The sequence below is a fragment of the Primulina huaijiensis genome, chromosome 4 (genome assembly GCF_012295235.1).
Source record: "Primulina huaijiensis isolate GDHJ02 chromosome 4, ASM1229523v2, whole genome shotgun sequence".
Classification (NCBI taxonomy): domain Eukaryota; kingdom Viridiplantae; phylum Streptophyta; class Magnoliopsida; order Lamiales; family Gesneriaceae; genus Primulina; species Primulina huaijiensis.
The window spans coordinates 2,715,227-2,732,538 of record NC_133309.1 but is presented as its reverse complement, the minus strand read 5'-3'; the positions used below and the strand labels follow the sequence as shown (position 1 = coordinate 2,732,538).

Here is a 17,312-nt window from a genome sequence, read left to right as displayed (position 1 = left end):
TACAAAATAGCTATAAAANAAATATATCAAGTCATTAATTACTTATTTATTGTTATGAGATAAGAACCACCAATAAAATTTAATATATTAATATTTAATTAATATAAAATTAAATATGTCAATTTCAATCATTGGTGTCGCACAATTTTATATACGTGTCGATGCAAAGAAAAAATAACTAAAAATATAGAAAAAGAAAGGGACAGCGTAACGAGAGAAATGAACATTAATATGACTCAAAGCTCAATAATTACACAACCAAACACACATATCTCAACTTAAAAAAATTTCATATATTTTTTTATTAAATTATTTACTCAAAAGATTCAATGTAAAAACTTGTGTCAAACAATCTCACAGATCATATTTTGTAAGACATATCTCTTATTTGAATCATCCATAAAAAAATATTACTTTTTATGCTAAGAGTTTTACTTATTATAGTGAATATCGGTAAGGTTTATCTGTCTCACAGATTCGTGAGACCGTCTTATACGAGAGGTACTCAAGATTCAATATAATCGAGCCGATTAAAGAAAAATTTCGCCAAAAAATAGGAAAAGAAAATATCAAAAATAATATCATATAAATGTTCTAAAAAGGAAAATCAAGTGATTCCAATATGCCCTTCCACGAGTATGACATTCATTTATTTCCTCATCTACCAAAGAGATTCGAGGCATTGATTTTCCTTTTTTTTTTTGGTTGAATTTGAATGCCATCCACTCGTCACGGGCAGCTTAATCTGACTTAGAATTGTGGGTACTTTGATTTGACTTAAAAAAAAAAATAAAATTTTATGTATATTTTTTTCTTAAAGATTAAAGAAAATATATATCTTATATGTTGATCACTGACCGTGCTCATCTCCGTGTCCATCAATGAGATGCATCAATAGGTGAGTGTGTCATCTCACAAAGTTGAACATGTTAGGTAGATATCATATCTTACAAAAAATGCAAACTAATATTCAGGAAAAACAAACACACACAGAGGTTAAAAATCATAAAAATTCTTGTGAGATGGTCTCACAGATCAATTTCGTGGGTCAAATCTCTTATTTAGGTCATCCATAAAAAAATATTATTTTTTATGCTAAGAGTATTACTTTTTATTGTGAATATCGGTAGAGTTAACCCATCTCACAGATAAAAATTCGTTAGACCGTCTCACAAAAGACTTACTCGTTAAAAATTGAGAATGTCGGAATTCAAAATTCATAATCAACAAAATATTATTTTGTTAAACATTCTCTTACAATTCAAAGATATATTTTTCAGCTTAGATAGGTTCGAACATCATCAAAATGAAATAAAAACAATCTGCAAGCGCAATCCAAATAAAATTTATGAATCCATACTACACCTTCATTCATTAATATATTCTACAAACTATTTTCGGTGCGAATGATAAGTCGTTAAATGATTATACATTTTTGTTACATCCATTTCCCGAATCAAATAGTTCATTGTATTATCTAAATATATTCATTTATCATCTTTATTTGGAGAAGTTGGTGAAAAATCTCCAATCAAAACATTTCTTTGGGTTCACTCCCTACCCACAAAATTGTGGTACTATGTCATAAAAATTGTGGTACACTTCATGTGGAAATGTGGTACTAAAAAAGTATCCAGGGACTGAACACAACAAAAAACGACGAGACCAATTTCCCGTCTTTATTTCATATATCATTCATCGTCTTGTCTCGTCTCGTCCCGCAAACCAAATGGTGTCTAAAAAAAGCCTATCCAAAGTCATTTCAATGCACACACCCAAAATAAATAAGAAATTTCAACATTCTCATATGTGATTACTGTGCAATTACTTATAAGGTGCGAGCATAGTAAAATATCTCCAAAATCATGATTTTCAAGAATTTACACAAGAAATTACAACAATAACAGAAACAAAATTCCCACAAAATTACATGTATGGACTATGGATACGAAATAAACCTTAAATTCTTCCTTATCTTTTGATCTCCATAGGATTCGGTTAATTCAAATAGTATTATTATGAAATATATTGTGGTTATATATGTATATACAGAAATTTCAAGCATTATGATGTTGTGGAGGTAGCCTGAATCGGACCTGAGACGCCGGAGATTTGACGGCGACGCCGTGCCAGCAGATGCCGCCGCGGCACATCTCGTGCGCGTGGTCGCGAACGATGAGGGCGTGGGTGGCCTTGCGCGACACGTCCCATGTGAGACTCGCGATAAGTATCGCCGCCACGACGACGGTGGAGAGGACGATGACACAGCCGCCGCTGAAACTCCGGCCCGCAGCCAGCCCGTACGCCTTCATCGCCGCGATCACTAGAAGGTAGAGCGTCGTGAGGTTGCCCAACACCGCGTCGGAAATCCCCATTCTCTGCCTAGATCATGAGGGTTACGGTGGATTTTGGGGGAGAAATTGGGAACCCAGATTCAAATTGGAAAGGTAGACAGAGGGATTGAGTCGGTGGATTTAATGCTTGTGAGCTCAATGGGAGTGAATCGTNCTAGGTCAGGATGGGATGTTCTCAGGCCGATAGCATGACAAGATGGATTAATGACCCGAGTCATATAACTACCCGAGACGAAGAGAGCGCAAATTAGAGAAATCACAAAGTGAGCAATCAGTCAATAGGCCGTGCCTTTGGACCACCCGGGACATGACTTCCCCAAGACGTGGAATGCCCGAGCTCTTCTATAATTGCCCGAGAAGCAATCTGGTCGGTCACCTCGATATGAGTAAAGCATTTAATGGCGTCAACTTGGTAGGGCATGCACAACCGACCTATCTCTGACAATAACATAAATGGTTGACAAAATTAAGTGGGCTGGATGTGACTAGTATATGATTTGACATGTCAGAATATAGGGTATAATCAGCCACCCTATTATAATTAATGATCAGCGCAAGGAACGAGGTCATCATTGCAATCTCTACTATAAATATCATGTTCTTTATTTGCATTTACTCTCCATTCAGATATTAACTCATATTGAATACTCTCATTTATTGTCTCTTTTACACACCAATCACATAGTAATCACTTGACTACATTGGTTTTATCGCTTGAGTACCCTGCTGACTTAAGCATCGGAGTGGCCACACCGGACACCCCTCCGGCGCCCATTCACGAGTTCATCTCCTTATGTACAGGTTACAGCTGAAGCCCTATTGCAGAGATATATCTCCTTGCTCTTATTTCCTTCATTATCTTGATAGCAGATCCGGCGGAGCACCGGACCCGGCTCGTCCATTTCACCCGGATCGCATCATTGGCGCCGTCTGTACGAAATTCTGAGTTCTAAGGCGTTGATATGGCTCCTACTAGGAGGACCAACCAAGACACCTCTCGGATTCAAGAAGAGAACAATACTCGTCTCTCTGATGTGGGTGGTCAGCCACCCAATGGCCCTCAGCCCACCATTCACCTAACACTTGAAGAATTGACCAAAATTGTAGCTGATGCTGTTAAGACAGCCATGGAAAATAAGGCCCCTAATCATTCTGTTCCACTACAGGAAGAGCAGGAGCAATTACAGGGTAATCAGGAGGAGGAGAGAAGGGAAGAGGAGAGGGAATCAAGCGCAGGTTCTAAGTCCCCCACTGTTGCGGAAGAATTGGAGGAGTTGAGGAAGAAAGTAAGAGTATTGGTAGGGCAGATTGGTTCTAAGGGCAGTGCTCCAATTGTAAAGGGTTGCCCATTCTCTGATATTATTATCTGGGAACCATTACCCGGACAATTTAAGTCAGCCAAGATCAAGGACTATGATGGGAGTTCTGATCCCGAGAAGCACCTTGCTCGCTTCGAAAACATGGCCATGTTGCATTGCTACGGGGACCAAATCAAGTGTAAAGTGTTTCTTACCACCCTAGTCGACTCTGCACAAAGATGGTTTGAAGGGCTGGCGCCACAAAGTATCAATTGTTTTGAAGACTTCCAAAAGGTATTCTTGCATCAATTTAGCAGCAGCAAGAAGTACAAGAAGACTGCTTCCAGTTTGTTTGAGGTGAAGCAGAGGCAAGATGAAACCCTAAGGGCATATCTCAAAAGATTCAACCGAGTGGTCCTGGATGTGCCGGCCTGTGCACCCGAGACGAAGACTACGACGTTCATGCAAGGGCTGTCGGAAGTGGATTTTTTCCGATCCTTAACCAAGAAATTGCCCGGGAATTTTGAAGATCTCTTGTCCCGCGCAGAGAAATACATTAATATGGAAGAGGCGCAGAACCAAAAGAGGGAGGCTTTGAAGAGAGCCAGAGGAGACCGGGTAGTCAGGCCTGATGAAAGAGCTCCCAAGAAAGTGGCTCGGGACCTTTCTCTCATGTACCTTTGAGAATTGTCCGGGACCGAGAGATTCAAGAATGCAGCTCGGATGTAGTCCCGCCTCCCGAACCAGTAGTAAGGGCATCAAGACCAGAACAGAAAGGGTACTCCACCCTTCATAAAGAATGTTCTCACAACACTAATGAATGCCGGACCCTGAGGAAAGAATCCAATAAACGTCCTATTCCAGCATCCCATCCCCCTCAAGACAGGTCTAGACAGCCGCCTTGGTTGTCTCGACACCCCGGACCAAATGTTTCTTCAAAGTCAGCAAACATCCCGAGTGGAAATAGAAGGGGAGAAGAGAGTTCTCGGGAGGAAATGAGCAGACCAGCAGAGAGGAAGGACCCTTCCCCAAGACGAGGAGTAATTAAGATGATTTCGAGGGGGTCCACCGATGGCGATTCCAATCGAGCCCGGAAAGCCAGAAGCAGGAGGGAATGCTTGGAGGTCGATGGGAGGAGGAGAGACGAGCCAGTCATAAGCTTTGGACCAGAAGACCTCAGAGGAGTTAGTCTACCTCACAATGACGCTCGTCATTCATGCCCAAGTGGCTAACTATGATGCGTTGAGGGTATTTGTTGACAATGGCAGCTCTGTTAATGTTATATTTAAGGAAGCCCTAGTCCAAATGGATCTGCACGAATATCAATTAGAGGAGGTTGAGACTGCCTTGTTTGGTTTTGCTGGACATGCTGTGTACCCTGAGAGGGAAATCATTCTACCCCTGACCCTAGGCACTGGAGATCTGAGGAAGACTGTGATGACTGTTTTTACAGTAGTGGATGCCCCATCCTCGTACAACATCATATTGGGAAGGCCGGCCATGAATGAGATGAGAGCCGCGGCCTCCACTTATCACCAGAAAATCAAATTTTCGGTACGAGGACGGGTCGGGGAAGTCAAGGTGGACCAACCCTCTTCTCGGAAATGTTATGAGGAGACGGTTCGAGTAGATCAGAAGAAGGCAAGAAGGGAAGGGAAGGGAAAGGAGAGTCAAGAAGGAGCCAAGGAGAGAGAAGTGCATTTTGTTGCTGAGGAAGAGCAAGAAATGGTGGAAATTGAGCCGGAAAAACACGTCCGGGTAGCCCGAGACATCTGCGCGTCCACCCGGGTAAATCTTTTACAATGTTTAAAAACTAACATTGGTGTTTTCGCATGGTCTCAACAGGAACTGACCGGGATCTCGCCCCAAGTGGTCGAGCATAAATTGAATATCCTCCCGGGATCCCGGCCCGTGAAGCAGAAGAAGAGGCATTTTGGCCCTGAAAAAGATAAAGTAATTGAAGAACAAGTGGGGGAATTGCTGAAGGCCGGACATATCAGGGAAGTCCAGTTCCCCACCTGGCTATCAAATGTGGTTCTCGTTCCAAAATCTACTGGGAAGTGGAGAATGTGCGTTGATTTCAGAGACCTGAATAAAGCCTGCCCCAAAAACTGTTATCCACTCCCCCGGATTGATCAGCTGGTAGATTCTACCTCTGGATGCGAGTTATTAAGCTTTCTGGATGCATATCAGGGGTATCATCAAATCCCCTTAGCTCTGTAAGATCAAGATAAAGCCAGTTTTATCACATCCGGGGGCACCTTCTGCTATGTTGTTATGAATTTTGGATTAAAGAATGCAGGGGCTACGTACCAACGGTTGATGAATCTAGTCTTCCAAAAGCAAATAAGTCGGAATATTGAGGTGTATGTGGATGACATTCTAATCAAGACTTGGGAAATCTCCAACTTTATTGATGACTTGGCTGAGACCTTATTTTCTCTCACATCCCATCGTGGTCCTTACCAACTCTCCACTCGGAAGGATCATGACTCACGCCGAAGTCTCCGGAAGAATGGTTAAATGGACTGTGGAGCTTGGGGAGTATGACATTGAATACAAACCCCGAGCTGCTATAAAAGCTCAAACATTAACAGACTTCTTAATTGAAATGATTCAACCGGTGGAAGAAGAGGTATGGAGAGTTTTTGTTGATGGTGCCTCAAATTTATCAGGATGTGGAGTCGGGGTGGTCCTAATTGCCCCATCAGAAGAGAAAATCAAGCTGGCTTTGAGGATTGATTCCAGGGTCACCAATAACGAAGCAGAGTATGAGGCTGTTTTGGCAGGGTTACAGGCTGTCCGGGAAGTAGGTGCGTCCCGGGTCATCATTTATTCTGACTCCCAGTTGGTTACACAGCAGATCAAAGGAATGTAGGAGGCCAAGAATGAAAAAATGCTCAAATATTTAGGGCTCATCACTGCCCGGGCATCGTCTCTAATATACTGGAGTATCGAGCAAATTCCCCGAGAGAAAAATGCAGAAGCCGATACCTTAGCCGAATTGGCTGCTTCCATGTCAGATATAAGCACCCGGGAGGTTCTCTGTTTTACCCAGCTGGTGCTATCTATTGATGAAGAAGTACCCTCGGTCCAGAATAGCTCATGGATGACTACTATCGTTGAATACATAATGTATGAAAAGCTCCCAGAAGATCGAGTCCAGGCTGCAAAAATCAAAAAGCAAGTGCCCAGGTTCGTCTTTTTGAATAATGTTTTGTACAGACGATCCTATCAGGGCCCATTACTCAAGTGCTTATCAGAAGACGAGGTAGAGTACGTACTCCGTGAAATACACGAGGGATGCTGTGGTGAACACCTCGGTGGAACAGCTCTGTCTCGGAAAACTATATTGGCCGGGTTCTGGTGGCCTCGGATGAATCAAGATGCTGCCCGACTTGTTCAAAAATGTAAGGGTTGTCAACACCATTATACTTTTCATCATCGCCCAGCTGCAAGTATGCAACCAATCTCCGCATCGTGCCCTTTTGACCAATGGGGTTTGGATATTGTGGGTCCTTTCCCCATAGCCCGAGCACAGAAAAAATTCCTTCTTGTGGCTGTGGCTTATTTCTCCAAGTGGGTAGAGGCCGAGCCATTAGCCAAGATTACCGAGGATGAAGTCATGAAATTTCTATGGAAGAGTATTGTTTGCAGATATGATATTCCGAAGAGATTAATTTTAGATAATGGAAGGCAATTCCAGGGAAAGAAAATCACCTCATGGTGTCAAGAAATGAAGATTATTCAATCTTTCACCTCAGTAGCTTACCCTCAGGCTAATGGCCAGATTGAAGTGACTAATAGGATCATTGTGCAAGCACTGAAAGCCCGACTCCATGGGAAGGGTAAAGACTGGGTGGAAGAATTACCGAGTATCTTATGGGCATACCGAACTACGCCTCGATCATCTACTCGAGAAACACCCTACAGCCTTGTCTATGGTTCAGAAGCAGTCCTACCCGTGGAGATTGGGCAATCTTCTATTCGTATAGAATCTTATCCGAGCAACAATGATCAGTCCCGAGCCATTGAACTTGACTTAGTGGAAGAAAAAAGAGATCGGGTAGCCATTCGAATGGAATCTTATCGCAGCCGGGTGATGAAGTCCTATAACAAGCATGTTCGACCACGAAATTTTCAGGTTGAGGACCTGGTTATGAAAAAGATCAAGCCGATAGATGATGTGGGAAAATTAGAAGCAAGGTGGGAAGAACCCTTCAAAATAATTCAGAGAGTCAGTTCAGGTGCAGCTTATTATCTCGAAGATTCTCAAGGACACGTTCTTAAAAGGCCATGGAATGCTTTTCATTTAAAGAAATATTATGTTTAAAAGAACGTTTATCTATTGTTTCTTCATCAAAAAAAGAAATTGTTTAAGGAAATGTCTATCAAAGTCCAGGGACCCGTACCCTGGCCCGGTGGACCCGTACACCGGTTATATCAAAGTCCAGGGACCCGTACCATGACCCGGTGGACCCGTACCCTGGTTATATCAAAGTCCAGGGACCCGTACCCTGGCCCGGTGGACCCGTACCCCGGTTATATCAAAGTCCAGGGACCCGTAACCTGGCCCGGTGGACCCGTACCCCGGTTATATCAAAGCCCAGGGACCCGTACCCTAGCCCGGTGGACCCGTACCCCGGTTATATCAAAGTCCAAGGACCCGTACCCTGGCTCGGGGACCCGCACCCTGGTAATCTACCAAATCTAGGGAACTGCACCCTAATTACTTGTTAAAATCAGTCATTAGGCCTAAGGGATTGCGCCCCGACCTGAGGGTGTTGGGAGAAGGTGGATTAAAATTGACCAGGAAAATAAACTACAGAGACGAGTTAGAAGAAATATTTCTCATATTATTCATCTAACAAAAATTAGCACGGATTACATCAAAATATTCCTCTTCTACAGTAGCCTCCTATTTTTTCAACCAAATGGTTAAAACTCCAGTAGAAGTCTCGAGGAAGCTGTCCGAATCAGCAATCTGATGGAGGATTTTCCTCTCTTTCCGAAGCATTAGCTAGTAGACATGTCAATCAGTAAAGATGTCTGACCACTCGGATATGTGCAAGTATTCCCGAAATTTCTTCATTTTTGCTACTAATCTGGGAGTAGCAGCTTCTCCCGTTTCATAAAAGAACTTCAACCCCTGAAGCTCTTCCCAGTAGCAAAGAATTTTATGGAAGACTTCATCTTCCATAGTAGCTTTTCGAGCCCCCAAAGCAGATTCTTTGAAAGCCTCAGTCATATCCGGAACCTTTGAGCCACTTGCGCTTGCCATTATACTCCTTGGATAATAATTTGGTAATATGATTGAAAAATAGGTGGGTTGTTATATATAGGGGGAAGAGGTTGATCATAGTTGTTGATCTTTGAATGCATGAACGGTTAGGATGGGTATTGGAAGTTGTACCAGATAGCTGAAAAGACTTGCAAAAATATCAGAATATCATGACGATCATCCTCGAGAACACGAAATGTTTTGGATAAGATTGAAGTTTAGGGCTCACGTCAGCAATATCCACGTGTCAATACACTACAATCAACCCAGAAAATCCCAAGTGATAAGGCGATTTTCCTGACCAGGCACACGAGACCAATCGGGACAGCGAGTGGACTCTAGCCCGACTAATTAAGGAGAGAGTGATGATGCCCTGGGACGTCCGGGGCTGGGACTTCCTGGGCCATGAAGCATACTCATGAATAGAACCTGGGTCAGGATGGGATGTTCTCAGACCGATAGCATGACAAGATGGATTAATGACCATAGTCATATAACTGCCCGGGACGAAGAGAGCGCAACTTAGAGAAATCACAACGTGAGCAATCAGTCAATAGGCCGGGCCATTGGACCACCCGGGACATGACTTCCCCAAGACGTGGAATGCCCGAGCTCTTCTATAATTGCCCGAGAAGCATTCTGGTCGGTCACCTCGATATGAGTAAAGCATTTAATGGCGTCACCTTGGTAGGGCATGCACAGCCGACCTATCTCTGACAATAACATAAATGGTTGACAAAATTAAGTGGCTGGATGTGACTAGTATATGATTTGACATGTCAGAATATAGGGTATAATCAGCCACCCTATTATAATTAATGATCAGCGCAAGGAACGAGGTCATCATTTCAATCTCTACTATAAATATCAGGTTCTTTTTTTGCATTTACTCTCCATTCAGATATTAACTCACATTGAATACTCTCATTTATTGTCCCCTTTACACACCAATCACACAGTCATCACTTGACTACATTGATTTTATCGCTTGAGTACTCTGCTGACTTAAGCATCGGAGTGGCCATGCCGGACACCCCTTCGACGCCCATTCACGAGTTTATCTCCTTATGTGCAGGTTACAGCTGAAGCCATATTGCGGAGATATATCTCCTTGCTCTTATTTCCTTCATTATCTTGATAGCAGATCCGGCGGAGCACCGGACCTGGCTCGTCCATTTCACCCGGATCGCATCAATATATATATATATATATATATAGATATAATTCGAAGTTGTTATCTTTAATGTGAATAAGTAACATCTTAATAGGATCTCATCATACCCTATTGTTACAGTTGTGATTCACAAAGTCTTTGAGCCATGATGTTTGTGAGGAACACCGTGGAATGTTGTCGAGTGCATGCGGCTTCGGTTAAATTGGATTGGCTAAGTGTATAAACGACTAGTACATTTGGGAGGGTGTGCTATAGACAACTAAGTGTTAGAAGAATTGAACTTGACTGTGCAAGCAACTCAACTCGAGTTGGTAAATGCCTGGGACAAGTGTACGCCTTAAATTTGATGTTTGGGCATTTGTGTAGACGTTTTGAGACACTTGGAAAACGTGTAGGACAAGTGGTAAGCGGACAAACATGCAATCTGCCAGCAGTTAGGCTTGTTCTTATCCAGACAAAGCATTTGGGCTTGACAGGTGGCGCTTTCAGGAGCATTTACTCGAGTATATCTGATATTGTCGCCTTTTATTTCGTTTATTTTAGCCGTGAGTTACAGAAGACTCTGATATATACGAGTGTTGAAACTTTTTGTGTTCAAGCCATTGGCATATTGCTTTCTTGTATTGTGAACTATTGTGTTAGTGCAAGGTTGAACAAATTGTTTGGTACTCTTGTTTAATGTTATTTTTCTTGCTTACTTGGCTTATGTGAGTTTCACAAGTGTGATCGAATGTGAGAGCGATAATCTTGAGAGTGCAAGTCTATCCACACAAAGGTTGAAAAAGTTAGCAATAATCCGCTTCGTTGCTTAACCCCTGTGACAGTTGGTATCATAGCCCATGTTTTCGGTGCTCTTGATCGTTGGTTATTTGGAAGATGGCGAAATCTTCAAATGTTTCCAACGCGAGGGATCTCATTCTCGAATTGGAGACAAGGTTGCGTCGTATGGAAGGCTTGATCGGTACACCAGAAGAGCCATATGATGCACTTTTTATTCAAATTGAGGGTTTGAACGTATCGAATCAGATGATGCAAATTTCAAGGGCCGATCTATATAAATTTGTGGAAAGAAGGATCGTGTCTTCCACAGAAGATGTCGAATCGAGATTGGATGCATTTGATGAACTTGTTAAAGAAGGCCATTGGGACAGGTTCTGTTGCAAGTTTAAGTTCTGCATCAATGTTCAAAGTTCCTGAACCGAAGTCATTTTCAAGAACCCACGGCGCTAAAGAACTCAAAAATTTCTCGTGGGACATGGAAACTTATTTCAGTGCGGTCAAAGTCTCAGAGGAGGAATAAGTCTCTATAACGAGTACGTATTTGAACAGCGATGCCAAACTTTGGTGGCGTTCTCGCTTATCAGATGATGCAAGTACCAACAGAGAGAATATTAGAACTTGGGATTCTCTGAAAAAGGAATTGAAGGAACAGAGCCAATATTGAAACTTCTTAAGTTTGATAAGTTATTCGAGGTGTATACTGATGCATCCGATTGTGCTCTTGGGGGTGCATTAATGCGAGAAAGACATCTATTGCTTTTGAAATTCAAAAGTTCAAAGAGGAGTTTTGGCTCGGTAACTGATAAGTTCGAATCCTGATCAGTTTCAGCTTCTGCGCACTTAGATAATTTTATTAGAAACAAAATAACAATTTTTGTTAACATAAAAATCAAGATTGCGAATATTAAATGTTCCAACAGTCTTGTTGAAGTTAAATCCTCAGATCTAGAAAAAGATAAGTGCCAAGTAGATTCATCGTGGCTTGATTCCAAGATACGATGGTCCATTCACAGTAGCTAACAAAATTGGTAAAGTTGCTTATCGGTTGGAGTTGCCCGATAGATTGAAAATTCATCCAACTTTTCATGTAAGTTTTCTAAGGAAATTTCATGAAGATGAAGAAAATGAATTAAGGGTGAAAGCAAAACGGGAACGGTTGGTAGTCAGATTTAATACAGAAAAAAAGTAGCGAAAACTTTGGATCATAGAACATTGGGCCAAATTAAGAAGAGTAGAAGGACGTATTACTTGGTTCAGTGGGAAGGCGAAGCCGAAGAAGATGCGACTTGGGAAAGGAATATCAACTTATGGCAATTTGAGGATGCAATTGAAAAGTACTTAGAATTGAAAGGATTGGTTACAGCTCCAACGAGGACGTCGACTTCATCGGGTGGGGGAGGTCTATTACATCTGTGATTCGTTAAGTCTTTGAGTTATGATGTTTGTACAGAGCATTGTGGCATGTTGCCGAGTGAATGCGAGTTCGGTTGGATTGGCAAAGTGTATAAATGACTAGCAGATATAGGAGGGTGTGCTAGAAGCAGCCAAGTGTTGGAAGACTTTGACTTGACTGTGCAAGAAAGTCAACTCGAGTTGTTGAATGTCTTAGACAATTGTAAGCCTTAAATCTGATGTTTGGGCAGTTGTGTAGACATTTTGTGTAAGGACCGTGTATCGTGTTATCGTAAATCATACTGTGATTATCGATAATTCATGAGATTGTTATGTGCTTAGAGAAAATGTTGTTGTGATAATGAAATATTGTACTAGAAATTGATTTGTCATTGAATGATGTGTTGAACTGCAATCGAAAAGTGACACATTTTACGGTTTTCAGCATATTTATCTGAGTATTAGTCCAAATGAAATGAAACTAATTTCTTTGAAAAGCTAATACATAGTATTAAAATTTTCATGTTTTGAGTTTTGTCCAAATCCATTTGGAAATAGGTACAAAATCATCTTGAAATGTAACGTGTGCCTCACAGTTTTTGCATTGACACATTGTGAGAGAATGAGCATAATCTTCTCATCCGATATCCAAATTGAGTAAGGTTAGTGGGAAATGGACATAAATCTACAACTTTCATGTTGACCACTTTTGCTAATTCGGAACGTAGGATGCCGGGCAGAACATCCCGCGCTCGAGCGCGAGATGTTACCGCCCGAGCACGATACAAACTCGCATTTGGGGACAGAACACCTCGCGCTCTGGCGCGAGACGAAGTTGATAAGGAAGAATGAAAGAAAACGTACAGAATTCTCATTCTTATCACTTCACCGAACTCGTGCTCGGGCGCGAGGAGTGAGGAACTTCACAATTACCGGGTCGAGGATGATATTCTGTTTGCCAAAGGGAATAGGACATTTATTCCAAGTGGCCCTCTTCAAAATCAGTTGTTGAGGGAAATATATGATTCTCAGTGGGCTGGTCATCCGGGTGTGAATCGTACGATAGCTTTGTTGTCCAGGCGGTATTATTGGCCGAAGATGGAGAACGATATTGAGACGTATGTAAAGACTTATTTGGTCTGTCAACTAAACAAGTCGGAGCAGACCCGTTTGTTGCAACCCTTGCCTATTCCAGATAGGCCTGGGCGATCAATCTCGATGGATTTTATCCTTGGGTTTCCGAAAGTAAATGGGATGAAATCAATACTTACTGTAATGGACATGTTTTTTAAGTATGCTACATTCATTGCTGTTCCGAAAATTTGTACAGTGGAGCATGTTGTAGAATTGTTCTTTAAAAATGTTATCACGTATTTTGGGGTGCCCCAAGACATTGTGAGTGATCGGGATACTCGTTTTATCGGATGATTTTGGACGACATTGTTCAACATGATGAGATCTGAGTTAAAGTTTTCCACTGCCAATCATTCCCAAATTAATGGGCAGATGGAAAGAATCAATCAATTGTCGAGGAATACTTGAGGGATTTTGTTTCAGCAAGTCAGAAGAATTGGGTTAATTTGCTTGATGTTGCTCAATTTTATTATAAGTTGCATAAATCTTCTTCGGCAGGGATGAGCCCTTTTGAGTTGGGGCATGGATTTCAGCCTACTGCTCCACATAAAATTTCTTTGTAATGAAGTGGGGGTGCTTGTCAAGCCGCGTATCGATTTGCTAGGACGAAGCAAGAGTTGTATGATAAAGAAAGAGATAGTTTGGCGAAGGCACAAAAATGAATGAAGAAGTATGATGACAAAGGGAGGCGCAATATTGAATTTTAGGTGGGGGAGAAAGTTTTTGATGGATCAGTTCTAACACCTGCGAAGGTGCTTCAAACACAATATTCTCCATGAGCTTCAATAGCTCGTATTCTAAGAATGTAAACACCGATGAATTAAATCGAGTTTGATTTTAAACTAAGCGGAAAATACTCGAAATAGTCCTTCTTTAAGAAAGCTGATTAATTTGAAAGTCTTTTAACTTGTCTAAACTGAAATAAAAGAGATCAATTATTGTATATAACAGCTCAGTTATGACGAGAACTGAACTGATAACTGCTCGAACTGATCAAATCAGTTTTAAAACAAAAGTTAAGCAGTTAAATACACAAGATATGTTTATGGATATTCGAAGACTTTAACTGCTCCTACGTCAACCCTTCTATCACCTCGGGTAGGATCCACTAGAAGACTTTGATTTATATAATGCCTTGTACAAACCTACTCAGCTTAGGACTTACCCTACTGTCTAATTGAATACCTAGTCTAGACTGAAGACAGCACCCTCCAACCAACACTCGTTTAACGTTTATGTGTTAAAGACTACATACACAAGTTTATTGTCTTGTGCAAGACTCATTCAGCTATTCAATAAGCTCGATTTCATGTATGTATGTGAGTGATTGTGTGTGCGTGTGTGAGAACTGATATATGAATACAACACGAAAGTGTTATCACACACTGAGGGAATAATGCTTCTAAACTAAGTTGATAACACTTTGAAGTGTTCTCTCAAATGTGGTCTGATTGCTTCTTGTAAGCTGACATGAGTTGAGCGTGCCCTTCTTCTTCTCTCTTGTTTTTCACACACGTTTATTTCCACACACTTATATATTGATGATCTTGGTCTGGTATTTATAGAGGCAATGTGTCCGTACACCAAGACTCATCAAATATGTTCGTTGCAATTTGAATCTGTTCCTTGAAACATGTATGTACTTTCCGACATCCATTCTGGAACGTTTTGGCTTTAAGCTCTGATGCAACGTCCATTATTGTCCTTTGACTGGATTCCATTAAATAATCTTGTCGTGTTCTGCAACTGATTGATTCCTAACTGATGATCTGAACTGATCAATTGAACTGATCTTGAACTGGTTCGGTGAAATCATTTGGCTCGTCAGCTTAACTGATTTCACAGCTTCAGTTGAAATGGTCAGCTGAGCTCTTCATCAATTGAGCTCTTCATCAGCTAGCCGGGCTTCGAAGGTCTTCTGATGAACTGCCTATCAACTGGTCAATCAGTTGAACTGGTCTTTGATATATCAGTTGAACTGATTCAGTTTGGGCAATCAGTTGACGCTTCCAATTTGCGCATCGATTGCTTCAGTTTTGGCTCGATAACTGATAAGTTCGAATCCTGATCAGTTTCAGCTTCTGCGCACTTAGATAATTTTATTAGAAACAAAATAACAATTTTTGTTAACATAAAAATCAAGATTGCAAACATGAAATATTCCAACAGTCTTGTTGAAGTTAAATCCTCAGATCTAGAAAAAGATAAGTGCTGTGAGACCTCGAGACTAAAATAGCTTTGATGGCATTTTGGTAAATAAGTTGAAAAATATTCAATTTATTTCGATGGCATTTTCGTAAATAAGTTGAAAAATAATGAATTAATTTTAAGAGCAAAATGGTAATTAGTGCCATATCTTTTTCCATATGAAGTTCAAATGATTTGAAATTTGGATATAACGTAGAAAACTCAAAGATAGAGAAATTTCATGTTTTGAGTTTTGAAAAATTTGATCGTTTGACTGGTCCAAAGAGATATACCGATGTTAAAATGTTAAATAGTATATATTATATTATTATAATATTTTTTTTTAAAAAAAACTTAAAAAGAAAGACGGTGGAATTGAAGAATTGAAATTATAATTCCACCGTACAAGAATACGTTCGACAGAGTGTGAGAGGGGAGAGGTAACCGGGTTTTCGATTTTCTTTTTGATCGTGCGATTTATCGGTCTATCAAATCGACAAACCGGCTTCAGTTCTGGAATCGTTGACACGAGGTCTTCGATTTGAGGTATAAATTTTATATTTTTGGTGATGTTTGAAATTCGTCGATGTTTGGAATAAATCCGAAAATTTGTTAAATCATACAGAAATTGAAAATTGTTGAATAGTGTATGATTTTAACGAAGTAGAGAAGATTATAGTGATGTTATTTCGAATTATTCCTAATTTATTATAATTAGGAAATTTTAATCGTTGAATTGAGATTGAAGAATTGTTTGTCAGTTATTATTAATTATGATAAATATATGCGGTACAATAACCGACAAGAAACTAAGTTTTGAAGTCGGAATTGAATTATGCTATAATTTGAATTTAATATGAATTTTAAAGTTTCAAAAGATATTTGAAACTTCTATTGTTGATATTGAATGAAATTATTGATTGAAAAAATGTGTTATTGATGTAGATAGAGTTTCTATACTGAAATCTTAAAGCTACATCGACTGGAACGAAGAATTGAGGTATGTTGCGACCGGGTAACATACGACAGGTATCTGTATTATGTGATATATGTTTGATTGATTGGATTGAGATACATGTCTATATGCCTTATTTGTTGAGTTGATGTGGCATACATGACATGCACGTTGAGCTATGATCCTTGGATACCCTGATATGATTTGATTTGACTCTGGGGTTTGTGAACACAATGCTATGTTTGGTATTACATGACCCTTAAAGCATAGTCATTTGTGGCCCCGATGATTGATTGAGATTTGGGATTTGATGGCGCTTTTTCGACGCTATCATACGATTATCCCTGATTGAGGCCGGTGTGCCAGCTCGAGCATTGATTTGATAGCGATTCGATTGACTCTGACATGTGCTCAGTGGATGAGCATTTGACCTGATACCTCCACGAATACATGCATTGCATATCATATATCATTGTTTAGATATCTGTGGTATATATTGTGGTTGCTTCAGACTGAACATTGCTCACCCCAGATGGGGCTGTTGTTGTCTTTGTATGTGGACAATGACAGGTACTCCAGGATATCAGGAGACCGCAGATGGTACTTCTGGAGGGAGTCACAGTTTGAGTTGAGGTTTCGTGGTTTTTCCCAGTATATATATTATGTATCTATATACCGAGGTATGTCCCGAGGATATGATTTGTTGTTGTATGAGTTGTTTTGATTATGTGTGGGCATGTTTTATGATGTGAGATGA

General features: G+C 40.6%; 1 protein-coding gene and 1 pseudogene across 1 annotated transcript; one reads left to right on the top strand and one right to left on the bottom strand.

Moving 5' to 3' along the window:
* Positions 1–1,810: 1,810 nt before the first annotated feature.
* LOC140975899 (uncharacterized) lies at positions 1,811–2,501 on the bottom strand. Its single transcript, XM_073439826.1, has one exon. It carries the CDS (start codon positions 2,373–2,375, stop codon positions 2,058–2,060), a length of 318 nt encoding a protein of 105 aa, XP_073295927.1. The 5' UTR covers positions 2,376–2,501; the 3' UTR covers positions 1,811–2,057.
* A 1,057-nt stretch (positions 2,502–3,558) lies between these two features.
* On the top strand, positions 3,559–6,175 carry LOC140975875 (uncharacterized; annotated as a pseudogene).
* Positions 6,176–17,312: the final 11,137 nt, after the last annotated feature.